We start from the raw sequence: 14,605 nt of genomic DNA, 5'->3' as shown, positions 1-14,605 counted from the left end.
ACCTGCGACTTGGCTACGATCTAGGACAGTGATAGTGCTTAGTGATTGGACCTAGTGATTAGTGTTTGGACTTAGTGCTAAGTGTTGTGACCTAGTGTTTAGTGCAGTGTTAATAAAGTCTTCAAGAGAGTCACCAGATCTTTCTCTCCAAATCCTCGAACCCTTGCACGTAACAATAGGAAACATTTGTTTTTGTAGATGGAATATAATTTATTACATTTTGATTTTTTTCTTTTCTTGTAAAAAAAAAACCGTAGCAAGGAATATGAAAACTGTCACCCATATCATCTTAAAACGCACAAACTATAGTATCGCTTGAAAACTTCAAAAGGGGCTGGTGGCGCCGCGCGTCCTTCGGCGGAAAGTGCTCGCGGCTGCCTGCGTCCGCGCGCGTCGCCGCGAGCACTTTCCGCCGACGGACGCGCGGCGCTCTGGAGGTGACGCGCGGCCGCCAACGGCCACGAGCGTCCGCCCGTGGCCACGCGCGGCGACGCGAGCCGCCTCTGCCGGCCTCGCCGCGCCTCTGCCGACCGCTGCCGGGCTCTGCCATTTCGGTGTGAATCGGCCCTAAGGGGAACCGAGCCAGCGAGAGAATCGGTCGACCATGCTGTCTCTTTCTAACAGTGTGACCGTCCGTATTAATGTTGCCAAGATTATTATTGTAATTGTTATATCACTTTTTTTATGAGATAAGGTTTACCGACTGGTTATGGGATTTTTGGCTTTTACCCAAAGTAAATAAAGTACTTACCAAGTACTTACAGTCTGTCAAGAAAGTGAAGAAATTAAGAAGTGGCAACATCGTAGTGTCATCCCTTTCAAATCAATCTAAGAAAAAAGGGATGACACTACGATGTTGCCACTTTTTAATTTCTTCACTTTCTTGACAGACTGTATATACTTTACTTTCCGAGTAACCAATAACCATAATTAGATACCTACTTAATATTTGATTATAGTCGAACTTTCTTAAAAACTTATCTACTTAGGAAGTTGCTGATTGTCGTTTTAGCTCGAAAGACTTTTCGTATTTCGATTAATTTCTCAACATTATAATATTTTCTTTCTAAGACACAACATGACACACAGTATAAAAAATAATTTGTCCCGAGAATCTTTTAATGCCCGTGCCGCACTCAGAGAGGAACATTATTAAAAATATTAGTAACTAGCTGTCCCGGTGAACTTCGTGTCACTTTAAAACCTTCCCTGGATTTCTACGAAAATTTTAAGACTAAAATTAGTCCAAGCCGTTCAGCCGTTTTCGAGTTTTAGCGTTACTAACACAATTGAAAATTCATTTTTATATATACCTATAGATTACTAATTACCAAACTCTTCATTAAACTGAAAGTTAATCTTAATTATTTTTTTGTCTCTGAGTACGGCGCGGCGGTTAGTGCTTAAATTTTTTTGCATTTTACTATGGCCACAGAATAGATAATAGTACAAGCTATGGCCATGTAAGCAGTGGGTCATAAGACGTCATAACTCATAAGGGTGTCCATGGCTCCTCTATTTAATGAGTTAAGTACTTGCATCTACATTCTACAGAGTTGGTAAATATAATTTAGGCTTCGCATGGTGTGACTATAGCTAGAGACAGTAGAGACATGACAAGTTGCGTGCCCTACCACAATACAAACAGCAATTAAAAGCTTCGTATAGTTGAAATTGTCTACATACTTACATTAAATTTATACAGTCGAAAGCTAATACAGTGTAGACTGTACCACTTTTAACCATATTGCTGGAGAATTATTTGTCTTTGACTCCACATAATAATAGTACAGTTCGACAAGGCTGTATATGAACGTGGCGAGAAAAGGAACTAACGCTTCTATCATACATAAACATCATTTTTGACAGTTCTCCTTTACCAGCAGCGGCCACTGATACATTCATCTAAAGCCTTGTCGAACTGGACTTACCTATATTGATTTTCTTATATAATATGTAAGAGTGACATAAAAAAATCTATAATAGTCCAGTCACCGAACACGTAAAAAATTGACCAATTGACCTTACATAGTACTTACTTACCTACTTTTCTCTTCCACATCAGTAGGTATAGTACGGAATAGGATAAAGCAGTGCGTTATATCGTGATCTATGATATTCTACCCAGATATCTTCCGAACAACATTGACAAATTTGACAGATAAGTGAAAAAAAAGATACGAAATGCCATTTACATAAAAGAGACCGGCTAAATAAAAGACGACCCAATAAAAAACTGAAAGCAGATATTATCTGCTTTGAGTTTTTTATTATTATATCATTGATCGTGATAGATAAATACCGATAGAAAAATTAATGGCCAAAAATCTTCAATGACCTAGATATAAGCTTAGTAAGTTTTTAGAGCCATAGTAGAGAACAACGCTTTTGGTATTTTAGATACGCATTTTTTCATATTTTCTTACCGTGCAATACTTCTCCGGACTTCAATGAATATTTCAAGACTAAAATTAGCCGAATCGGCTTAGCCGTTCTCGAGTATAAGCGAGAGTGACGAGACTAACAAAATTGAATAAGTACTTATTCATTTTTATTTTTATTTAGAATTACCAAGGCGTTTAGGTACTTACTAGTTATTGTACCCGCATTTCATGTTTGTAAACGTGTTTAACGGCACAGTCGCTATGTAGTTACTTATAAAAGTTATACTCGTAAATGTATAGGTACTTACTCCCTTCGTATTTTCCTAACGGTACCTACTCTACTTAGTACTTAATTAACCTACCTAGACTATGAAATTGTATGATATGTAATTTAAAACAAACACGATATAAATCTTAAATATTAATCCATAATTATTATAATATTCTGAATGTAGATAACGTGTTTGAATATCTACTTCCCCTTCATTCTTCAAACGCGCTGAACTAATTTTTGATGAATCTTAAAAAAGTGTAGGTCTACTCGCCGCACGATAAAAGAAATTCGAGACGACGAAGTTGCAACTTGCAAGCAACATCCAGCACATTATGAAGCTAAATATTGGCATCTTAAATGGATCATCCTCGGATTTTCTTTTTAAGCTTTCAAGGTTTTTAGCTGTCTGAGAAACTTACATTGAGCATCCATGATGTTCAAGGTGCCCTTATTGTCGTCCTTGTTAAGTTTGGGTAGATCCTTCTCGTAATTGATGCAGGCTGTAACAAAAATAATAATATTATATTTTATAATAAAAATATTATGGACTTTCCTCAGTGCAAATTACACCCGCGAGCCAGGAGGCTGTACTAGTGAAGGAATGAGGAACGTAATAATATTGCTCTAGCACAGGAGAAAATGATTTGATAACTGAATTATTGATAAGCCAATTCACCGAGCCATACCCAAGTATCCGTAAATGTCCAAAATCTTATCTAGTTCAAATGCAGTAGGTAGTTGTCTTTATTTACCAACGTAGATGGGTTGCATTAACTGGGTCATAACTCACAAAAGTATTAAGTCACTAATGTGAAATGTATCAATTGTCAAGGGCACACGGTTAGGCCAAGCCCCATTATTATGATTATGGGATGGGCAGCCTAGGCACTCATATGAAACAATAGCAAGGTCTACGCCAAGCCTAAAATTACATCCTTAGTCATTTGTAGTAGGTATTTGGAATTAAAATAAGCAGAAAGGAAGACTGATGTAATCTTAAGATGTTTTTTGACCAGAGTGTCTTCACGTTAATCTGTCAAAAGCCTTTGAAAAGACCAAACTCCTCAGTCCCGCGGCAGAGCGTGCGAGATTCGAGAGTTGACAAGACGCAAGTCGCAACACATTGAGTAAGCTTCTCTAAATTAAAGTAGAAATAAAAATAAAACCAAAACTTTGCCTTTAGCAAAGTTACAAAAACATTAAAAACTTTAAAAAATATTGTAAAAATTCAACTCACCTAGCCAAAAAAACTACCACTCTACTTAGTGTTTGACTTATGTCTGCCTATTCGGCGACCCGAGTAGACAATTACAACAAAATAATATACTATCACCATACAGTCAGACAATGTCAACCGTCGAATGGAAATCGATCAGCATTAATAATGTATCATTCTACGACAGTATTTGGTTACAGTTAATTTTAAATACGCCCTTATCTCAATAATTATAGCAGTTACTGCTATAATTATTGAGAGATAGGGCTGTTATATACCCTACCGTATGATTTAGCATTCGTGCTTTTAAAATAATAATTGTAGAATATAGTCAATAATCATCAATTAGAATTAAGTAGGTACTTACACGAAAATTATTGCAACCCCATATCATAAAGTTCATAAAAATGTACCTAAGTATAATATTTAATATTGGAATGGACATGGCAGGTCATTGCAAAATACCTACTACCAGCTAACCTCAAGTCTATAACTCCAGTCCACTTTTATCAAGAAGGTCTTAGCTTTTAGAAGCATGGTGGTAACTAGAACAGTTACATAATATTTGGATTCGGTAGCAATTAGCAGTTATAATTACTGTTTTGAGAAAGAAGACATTTTGTTCAGCTTTAAACAGCCGGTTCATATTCCTGTCTTTTAGACGTCCTTAAAAGTTACAACGTAAGAAACTCATAACATCTAAATACTAGGACTAAGCAAGCACTGAATAGTAATTTCGTGATAATTTTCATTTTGCAAGGTTACCTGGTACTATGAGTTACCACAAATCGATAAAAATAATGGGACACGTCACACGCCTGTAAATTACCTACTTTATCATTGTAAAAAGGAAAGTGTCAGCTGTTGCCAGTTACCTCTACTCACTAAACCGATCCCTTCATTTTCGAACTGACTCCTTCCCCGGAACTCTAAGCCATACCGAATTTCAGCAAAATCGGTTCAGTGGTTTGGGCGTGAAGAGGTAACAGCCAGCCAGACACACTTTCACATTTTTATTATTAGTATGGAGTATGGACTAGTATGGAACTATGGATTATACATTTTATAACTTCTATTAGTAATTAATTCAGTAGATTTATTTCGTGGTTATTAGTAACAAAGCGTTTTCCGTTAAACTTTTTGTACACGCAAATGCCTAATAATAATAATTAGAATTAGTAATGATACACAATACTATACTCACATTTAGATATTGTTATAGCTATAACTTTTGTAAAGTAAAAAGTAAAGGTACACACAGAGTTATAAAGATCTGGATTCTAAATTGCTTTACCTAATACATCAAATGACGTAGGCGAAGATAACCTTGTTTTCCTTTGAGCATTCTCAGTGGAGCTAGAGAAGGAAGTGAATGACTAATACTGTTGTGGGAATAATGGGTAGAGGCCGCAAAGGTAGCCGAAGCCCACTTATTTGATTTAACTTACAATCCAGCGTTATGCCTAGGAATACGGTGGCATACGGTGGTGTCTACTAAATGCCCGCAAGTTGCCCGCGACTTCGTCCGCGTGGGCTTCAGTTTATAGCGCGCGGTGTCGGCAAAGTTGGTGTCAAAATTAAAAGCTTTTTAAAACCCTGGTACCCCTTAAATCAAAAACAGCTGTGCAGTGTACGCATAATATTTCATTTTTTTAAATTAAACTTTATATAAGTACCTATACCAAATTTTAAAGCTTATATTTTAGCCCCCCATTACGTACAACTTTAGCTCCCATAAACTATTTATCATTGGCAGAAGGTAACGTCACTGCATAGATAAAGTATTGAGTACCTATAGTGAGTTTATTTATTAACGTGTATAACAATCGAAACTCGAAAGAGTCGAAAAAGTCGACTCAACATGGTACCACCTCTTATAGAAAGACATATGAGCAAGCGATAGCGCGATATAGGTGACTCTTAGCGCCATCTGTTATGAATTTTTGGAAGTAACTTAATTTAAACCAATTTACGCATAAACCCCTTTACAACCCCTTTTTCCAGTTAAAAAGTAGCCTATGTCCTTTCTCAGGATTAAGACTATCTGTGTACAAAATTTCATTACAATCGGTTCAGTAGTTTTGGCGTGAAAGCGAGACAGACAGACAGACAGACAGACAAACACAATGTCGAATTTATAATATTAGTAATTAGTATAGAAATTTGTAATGGCGACAATGACAAATATTTGAGTTAATTATATATATATATATATATATATATATATATATATATATATATATATATATATATATATATATATATATATATATATATATATATATATATATATATATATATATATATATATGAATTGCTTGTTTAAAAATATAAGATTATTAAAGTATGTATACAACTGAGTATTTTGTGAACAAGTATTTTGTGAGGCCCCATATAAAAATTTGTTTAGGGGCCCCTAAACAAATTTTTATATGGGGCCTCGACAAGCGTACGCTACGCTCCTGAGTCCTGACCTAGATTATTGATAGGTAAGTACCTAACTCAATGATGAACGTTCAAACAGATCGTTGGCATTAATAGCGCTTGGTGGTGCTTCGCAGTTCGCAGATTTTTTTAGCGATTTGTGATTTATCGATAATTCACAAATCACTAAAAATTCTGTATCAGTTGCGTTATGCGTACCTCTGGAGACTGTAGGCCTACTACGAAACCGTTTTGAGACTCAAACAATCGGACGAGAATGCCGCGTCCTGCTCTAACGACGTCATTTCACGTTTCTTAGAGTAAGAGGCGGCATTCTCGTCCGATTGTTTGAGTCTCAAAACAGTTTCATGGTACAAGTCCTGGATCCAATTGCATACCTGCCATAGAAGCGCTGTGCATCCTTCCTCTTGTGAATGACATCGTTTTCTTTAGGGCAGTGAATTTTGTATGCAAAAATAAGTATAATATTCTATACCTACTGTAACAGTTTGTTATTGGTCTAGAGCACAAGCAAGATAAAAATGTTTAAAAATGTATACAAGCTTTTTTACTTTTGACTTGCAACTGTATTTGTTCCTCTTAACGAAAATGTCATATCTGTGTCAGTAAAAATTAATACGAAAGCTAGGAAGTAAAAACTATTTTTACTATTCTATAACGTAGCCCGTAGGCTTCAAAATAATAGTATTTTGCTTTATTCTTCTTCTTCCCCATTTCACTAACAAAAAAAATTTCATTGACACTTCTTTATTTTGACACTTGACAGTTGACAGTTCAAAGAGAATGTCATATACTACGTAACATGACAGTTAACAACATTGGATTCACTAATTTTGTGTTGGATTGGTCATTGGTGTTGGATTTTCAGTGTATTCAAAATATTCTCATCTTTAAATAAAAGTAAATAGATACCTAATCAATTTAGTGAGATCTACACATCGAAATATCAAATCTTTATCCAAATGGCGTCTAGAAAAAAAGGAAAAGCAGTAGCAAAATCATCAAATCGACATGTTGAACGTGAATATGCCGAGAAACTCAATGATCTGACTCTTCATTCATCAGACGATAGTGATAGTGACCGCAGTTCTAACGCCGCAGACAGTGATGGTGCCGAGGCTACCTTTAATGTGAGCATGTGGGACCTTAACCATTGCGATCCTAAAAAATGTTCAGGCAGAAAACTTTTGCGACATAACCTGATCAAGAACCTAAAACTCGGACAACGTTTTCAAGGCTTAGTCCTATCACCTGTCGGCACTCAGAGTGTTAGTCCTGATGACAAAGACATTATAGAAAAATTTGGACTTGCAGTTATAGACTGTTCATGGGCAAAAATTGATGAAACTCCATTCGGTAGGATGAAGTCACCCCATCCCAGGTTACTACCATTTTTGGTAGCGGCAAATCCGATAAATTATGGTAAACCTTATCAACTGAGTTGCGTTGAGGCCCTGGCCGCTGCCATGTATATTACGGGTCATAAGCGAGAAGCAAAGTTCTATTTATCTAAATTCTCATGGGGCCACTCGTTTTTAGAATTAAACTCTGACATACTCATCACATATGCCGGATGCACAGACAGTAAAAGTGTAATTGAAGCACAAAACAAATTTCTAAAAACAGTAGAAAATGAAAGGGATTCAAGAAGTATGTGGCCGACTGATTCAGAATCAGAAGAAGAGTAACACCATATTGTGATTTTATATTTATACAACAAGGAATTTGTTATTAATTTAAAGTTGTACAGTTTATAAATAATAAAACATTTTCTCTTAATTTATTGTCAATACTATGAATAAGGATTAAGGACCAATGCCTATGACACTAGGGCTGAAGACACCTTCTGTATTTTAAATTACATGTTTCAACTCACAAGTGGCTTCAATAACAATAGATACGCTATTGTGTCTGGTTTTTCCATGATCGAGGTATTAACTTCATATCACCTAAGTCCTAACTCCTAAACTTTCTCACCATATAAACCCTTTGGCCTTTTGGGTATCAAGACTAAAATTACCAAAGTCATATTGGCTATTCTCGAGTTGTAGCAAGACTAACAAAAAGATTTTTTTAAAAGAAGATACAGGTAAGCCAGAACTGTTGTGGCCAGAACCGACCTAAACTGACTTAAAGAGTAATAATAGATGATAAACTATTATTTTGTCCTTGTCTTTTGAGTAACTTTTTTAATGTACCATCGAAAAACTGGATTCATAGGCAGATATTGGACTTGCATTATTTGGTTGATTGGGTCAATTCAATGTTAGTCGTGAATTGTGACCTGCAGGCTAGGTTTGCACATAACGCGACCAAATTGCGTAGGTCCGTCCTAAAAAAAACACCTACTAGTGTACTTTTGTGTAACTTAATAATATTATTGTAATTTATCAAATATTTTTATTTATTAGTAAAGTGATAAGAATCAGAAATTGTGAGCCTTATATTTCTAATTATGTCGGCTTTATAACCAAGTCAAAATTTAACTTATTATTTACATTATAAATTAATATTTGTCTTTGAACCTAACATACATACATAGTAGCAAAATAATAAATAATAGAGGCATATTTTGATACTACTAACGCCATCTCTTGTGATCTTAAATAACAAAGACGTACTCTGAAGCTCAGCGTAATTTACGCTGTTGTAATGATGGCGTTAAAACGCGTTTCTTAATTTTTGTTCTACTTGACAAAACTTCGGTTATTTTAAATAGTGATTAGAGTTATATTTAATTTGGATTAAATAAAGGATGAAAAATAAATGATGAATGATATAATAGCTACTGGCAACGACTATTGTGATAAAGTCTTTAAAAATAGGCACCGAAGCTTGCCGGCTCTGTACTGATACTGCCATCTGCTGTGTTTTTTCTGAACTAAAGTGTATGTCATGGCTTCAAATATACATGGATAGATGGCGTAACAAACGCGCTGGTAGCGTCCGAAGACCGAAACTTTAGAGAAAAAAAATTAGTTTCCGTTGACTTTCGGTCGGGGAAGGTGTGTGTTAGTGACTTGTATTTTATTGCGAAACTCGCGAAATAACTTAATAAATACTGAAACAAGTTTTGTTGTGTGAAAGTGTTGATATTATTGTGTGCGCTTGTGTTAACTGTGAGTGAATCATTTGTTGGGTTGGATTTTCAGGTGGAAAACTTTTAGGTAAGTTTAATAATGAAGTCAGACTTTGGTTACAACCTGTCACGCAGGTGTCTCCCGAGTCACTAACCTTTGTGACTGATGAATGATGATTGTAAATGTTATCATATTATTATCATGAATCTACGAAATAATAATTAATAAGAATCACAATAATTTCTTGAAAACATAATAGGTATTGTTCATTAAATCCTTCTTAATATTATAATATTTTTTATTATTTCGTAACCTTGACATTGATTTGAAGGCTTTTTGGTCGAAAAATTGTCATTCCATTATTTTATTGTTAAAATTCATTGTGTTAAAATTTGGTTTAAATCCAAAGTATCGATTTTTAAAGTAATTTATGACAAAATTATAGTGAATCTTGGCATATTTGATTGAAGAATTTTTTTTAAGATAACGGTCACTAAAATTGCCGGCCGACATAGCCGCGCCGCGCTGGGTCGCGTGTGGCTAGCCAAGTGCCAACACTGAACACGTTGAATCCAGAATCACTATTCACGAGTCACAACAACTTTAGAATATTAGGAACCTACTAAAAGTACAATAGGTATTCTTTTTCTTACTATACTTTTTCTATACACCCATGGTGTTACATCCTAACCATCGTATTGAGAGAAATCCGAGTCCTTATTGAAAGGAATATTATGTAGTGAAAAACTAACCATTTTTGTGCTAAGCACTTCCCAATATCATCGATATCAAATTTTCAGCCGTTTCAGTCGTTTAAAAGCCTAAGGCCCTGTTTCACCACTTCCTGATAAGTGCCGGATAGGCTATTCCACATAGCCTATCCGGCACTTATCAGGAAGTGGTGAAACAGGCTCTAAGTATAGAGATATTTTTGGACAGAAACATACACTTGAGCATTTAGGTATTTCCTACCTAAATGCTCAAGTGTATGTTACTAAATATAATAATATGACAAAATATGACACTGTATCCCGACTCCCGACCATAAAGTTAATATAACTAGCGGTTTTTTTAAATATAATATGGTGGCAAACGAGCAAACGGATCACCTGATGGAAAGCAACTTTCGTCGCCCATGGACATTCGCAGCATCAGAAGAGCTGCAGGTGCGTTGTCGGCCTTTTAAGAGGGAATAGGGTAATAGGGGAGGGTAGGGATGGGAAGGGGAGGGGAGGGAATAGGGTAGGGGATTGGGCCTCCGGTAAACTTACTCACTCGGCGAAACACAGCGCAAGCGCTGTTTTCTGTGAGAACGTGGTATTTCTCCGGTCGAGCCGGCCCATTCGTGCCGAAGCATGGCTCTCCCACGTATAAATTCCGCTTATGCACGCGGATTCCGCTAGAAATATCCCGACACCGGTGTCCGATCCTTTAAAATACTTATGAGATACTCAGATGCGTATGAGAGCCAGGGAAAAAATGTTTTTTCAGAAGTTGGAGAAAAAAATATATTTAAGAGCCAATTTGTCGATAAAATACGTCATGACATTAAAGGATCGGACACGGGACAACGGTGTCGGGACACATTGTATACTTACAAAGTGGCTGGCGACATCCTAGTAATTTTTATTTCCTAACATGGGTAGCTCGAACTTGCTAGATCGAACCTTTTGACTAAAGCATTATATTTTTCTAGCTTTTGTGATGCTGCGATGACATAGAAGTTTGTAAACTCTTATATCTGCTAGACGAGGCACTTTTGAAGATCTCTGATTGCTGAATAACTGATGAAGTCGAGAACAGGTAGAGACGATTCATGTTCTTGTTCCTCTTGTTTTTACAAACATTATAAAACTAACGAAGGAATTGAACGCACGGAATCTAAGATTGACAGATTGTACCGCGACAAATATCTTCCGTTGAGGGAAAGTAAACTTATCGATAAATTAGAACGAACCAGAGCTGTATACGATGACATACGAGCTCCATTTCTAGATGATTCTGAAAGCAACAGGAATATCACACGTACAAAACGCAGTGGTACCTACCAATCGTGCAACTGTTGCAGATGTACAAAGAAATTCAACAATTTAAGCGGTCATTCTGATGTTAGCTCCGTCTATACAAGACAAAACTCTAAGAGGAGAGTAAGATTTAAGCCGGAATTTATTAAGTCGGAACCTTGTGTATGTCTGGCAAAATTTAGCGGATTGTTGAAGAGACAGTCGAAAAATCTCCAGTCAAAATTAAAACGAGATTTTTCAGCACCTATTCTAAGAATAAAAGTTAAAGAACCATCGTCATATAAAATTAACAGAGCATCGTCACGAAGGTCTCAGAGGAACAAAAATTTCAATAACGCATCTCGTATAGTAAATGCTCAAGCTAGGAGTATCATTTCTGAACGTAAGCTATTTTCTGAAAAAAGTGGTATAAAATCGAATTCAGATGCAATGTTAAAATTAAGTGTCAAGAAACCGTCCAAATCGCGACACAGGGTAGGAGACGTGAAGTATAAAAACAACAATGGTGGTCCGAATTATCAGAAAGAACTAGACCCCAGACTGTGCCCATGTCCACAAGAAAAGTTAGTGCTTAAAATAAGAAAAGATTCTATAAGGAAATTTTACGACGACCTTGAAAAGAAAAGAACTTTGAAACATTTAGAATGTAAATCTGATTGCATACAGGATATATGCATTCCGAAAGAATGTTTAGATAAAATAAAAGTAAGTAAAAAGAGCACAAAAAAGCGGAAAAAGTCCCTTAAACAAATTGTATCAAAAGCAAATCGACGCAAGAAGAAAAAATCAGTTATGTGTCAATGCGACGACACAATCACTGATAATAAGGGCCAAACACCTGTACGACAAAATAAGGTGAACTTTGTATCCAGCAGGAAGGACATATACAACAAAAGTTTAAAAGGCAATATAGCTACATTGGACAGGCTAGAAAGTAAAACCGACGACGGAAACAGGCTAAAACGTTGTTTTTGTACGTTAAAATTTAAACCAGCGGATCCTCTAAAGTATACGCCAATGCCGGATTATTATCCTCATTCAGGACAAAGTGGTGACATGAAAATCAGTTCCACACGCATGCATAGGACGGCAAAGAAAAGTAAAAGCAGCTGTTCAGTGTATGGGTGCGATCCTGACGAATGTATTGAAGAGTACAAGAGAAAACGACAAATAGCAAAAAACGAATTTACTGAATTAAACGAAAATAATCGAAGGGTCGTAAGATTTGGTTCTAGTATTAGTTTCAATATAGAATTTTTTAAGGAAAATAAACCTGAAGATACTCATAAATCGGTCAAGACGAATACGGTACCGCATTATTTGTCAAGTAAATCAATCAAATCTACTGGGGCACGAAAAAGCAATAAAAATATTATTAAAAACAACAATAAAAGAAAAGTTACTATTTTGGATAAAGTTTCAAAAAATGAAGGCCTTGAGAAAAAAACGAACTCAAACAAAATAGTCACAAAATTAAGAAAATATGCCAAAAGTAAAAGTAAAATTAAAAGTTCTTTTAAAGACATTAAATTAGAAAACGAAATGGTTGACCAAAGTACGAAGATCACTAATAAGGATATGCGTCTGTTGAAATCTTTTGAATGCGAATCCAAAATTTGTGTTCCCGGTAGATGTGATCCCCGTTTGTGTTTAGAAAAAAGAAATCAACAGAAACATGAAATCACAACAACAGATTTTCCAAAGATGATATCCGTTGCTAGTGGAGTTCATAAACGAAAATTTAAACACGTGAAAGCTCAGTCAAAATCATCTTTTCGAAAAAAGAAGTCTGCGAAGTACGATCTTAATACATTCGAAGACAGTGAACAATTAAAATCAAATGTTGTACCTACGTATCCTAAAATGAAACGTAGAACTAGTATAGGACTATCTTCAAATTTCAGTTTTGCTATTGAGATTGGCAGAAGGGTCGTTCCAATAAATCCCATAGAATCAATAAAACGTCATAGTCCCACTTTTAAGGCGAAGAAAATTAAATCCCCTATGAATTATGATTCTAATAATTATACTCAAAGAAACAATAAGTCTAAAACTTCTGTAATCAATGCAATGGTTAAAAGATGCATGTGCACACTTAATTTGACGAAGCAGAGGAACAAAAATAAATCAATGAACGAACAATTTGCGCCAAACGTATACACAATAAATACACTTCTAACAAGTAAAATATCATCAGTTCTAGCGAAAGAGATGTCTGAAAAAAAACTTCCATGCCAAATACATCCAAATGAATATAAAATACGCAATGTAAGTAACTCTTATGCAGCGTGGCATTCACAGATTATATGTAATTACATGCACGTATCTCAGAAAAATAATTTTATGTTTAAAAAGTTATTTAAAAAACTTAAGCTCCAAAGCCAGCTTAAAAGGAATAATGTTTGCCTCCTTTCTAAGTCTCTGTCTTTTTTATCAGACACAGATTTAAAAAAAACGTGGTTGGTGGCGGGGACTCCCTGTTATATTGTAAAGAGCAATAATATTTTATGCAAATCAAATGAATCTAAAATGTATCATGTCAGTGAGCATCAAACGTTTACAAAATCAAGTCAATATTGGGAAAAAGCTTATTGCACGATGAACTTAAAGACAATTTATAGTAGAACTAGCAAACCCAAAAAACTAATAAATAATGGATCACAGAATAATAGAACTCGTGTTGGATCTAACATCAGTTTAAATATTAAATTTTACAAAGACAATCCATGCTTGGAAACAAAATATGACACTTTACCTGCTACAATTACAAGAAAAGATGATAGTTTGAGAAGCAAAATGACACAAAATGCAATAACATCCTCTAACAAGGCGTCCTATTCGGTTCCTAAGAATCAACGTTGTTTTTGTACCATGAAATTGCAAAATAAAAGCCATCGCAAAAATATCGAGAAATCTAAGCAAGAACCTTCAAAAGTTACCTTGAAGCCTGCTGTTAGTTATGTTAGCAGAAGTCAAAATACACCAGGTACAAAAATGAACACTATAAGCTTAGAACCGCAGGAGCAGCTTTTACCGCGTGAGTGTATTCCGGACATGTGTGTTCCTGGTGAGTGTGACCCCGCTTCATGCTATAAAATATTATATAAACGCAAATTAAAAACACGTTCCATATCTGCTGCAACGAAGACGACGAGAAAAGTACAAGCTGGAGTTTTAACTCA

At 35.6% G+C, this 14,605-nt stretch overlaps 2 protein-coding genes across 3 annotated transcripts in view; one reads left to right on the top strand and one right to left on the bottom strand.

Moving 5' to 3' along the window:
- LOC121730932 (calcyphosin-like protein) overlaps positions 1–14,605 on the bottom strand; it is a 67,444-nt gene that overhangs the window by 16,246 nt on the left and 36,593 nt on the right. Inside the window, exons 1-2 of one of the 2 annotated variants that reach the window (XM_042120157.1) lie at positions 6,697–6,806; positions 3,078–3,158 (exon numbers count right to left, since the gene is read on the bottom strand). In XM_042120157.1, the coding sequence (XP_041976091.1) occupies positions 3,078–3,158; positions 6,697–6,739 (124 nt within the window). In that variant the 5' untranslated portion in view covers positions 6,740–6,806. Of the gene's footprint in view, positions 1–3,077; positions 3,159–6,696; positions 6,807–14,605 lie in introns of those variants that run through there. The other variant, XM_042120156.1, reaches the window with a different exon arrangement.
- On the top strand, positions 7,153–8,067 carry LOC121730933 (18S rRNA aminocarboxypropyltransferase). Its single transcript, XM_042120159.1, has one exon. It carries the CDS (start codon positions 7,282–7,284, stop codon positions 8,005–8,007), a length of 726 nt encoding a protein of 241 aa, XP_041976093.1. The 5' UTR covers positions 7,153–7,281; the 3' UTR covers positions 8,008–8,067.

Source organism: Aricia agestis, chromosome 10 (genome assembly GCF_905147365.1).
Source record: "Aricia agestis chromosome 10, ilAriAges1.1, whole genome shotgun sequence".
In the NCBI taxonomy this organism is placed as follows: Eukaryota; Metazoa; Arthropoda; class Insecta; order Lepidoptera; family Lycaenidae; genus Aricia; species Aricia agestis.
This window is presented reverse-complemented; position numbering and strand designations above follow the sequence as displayed.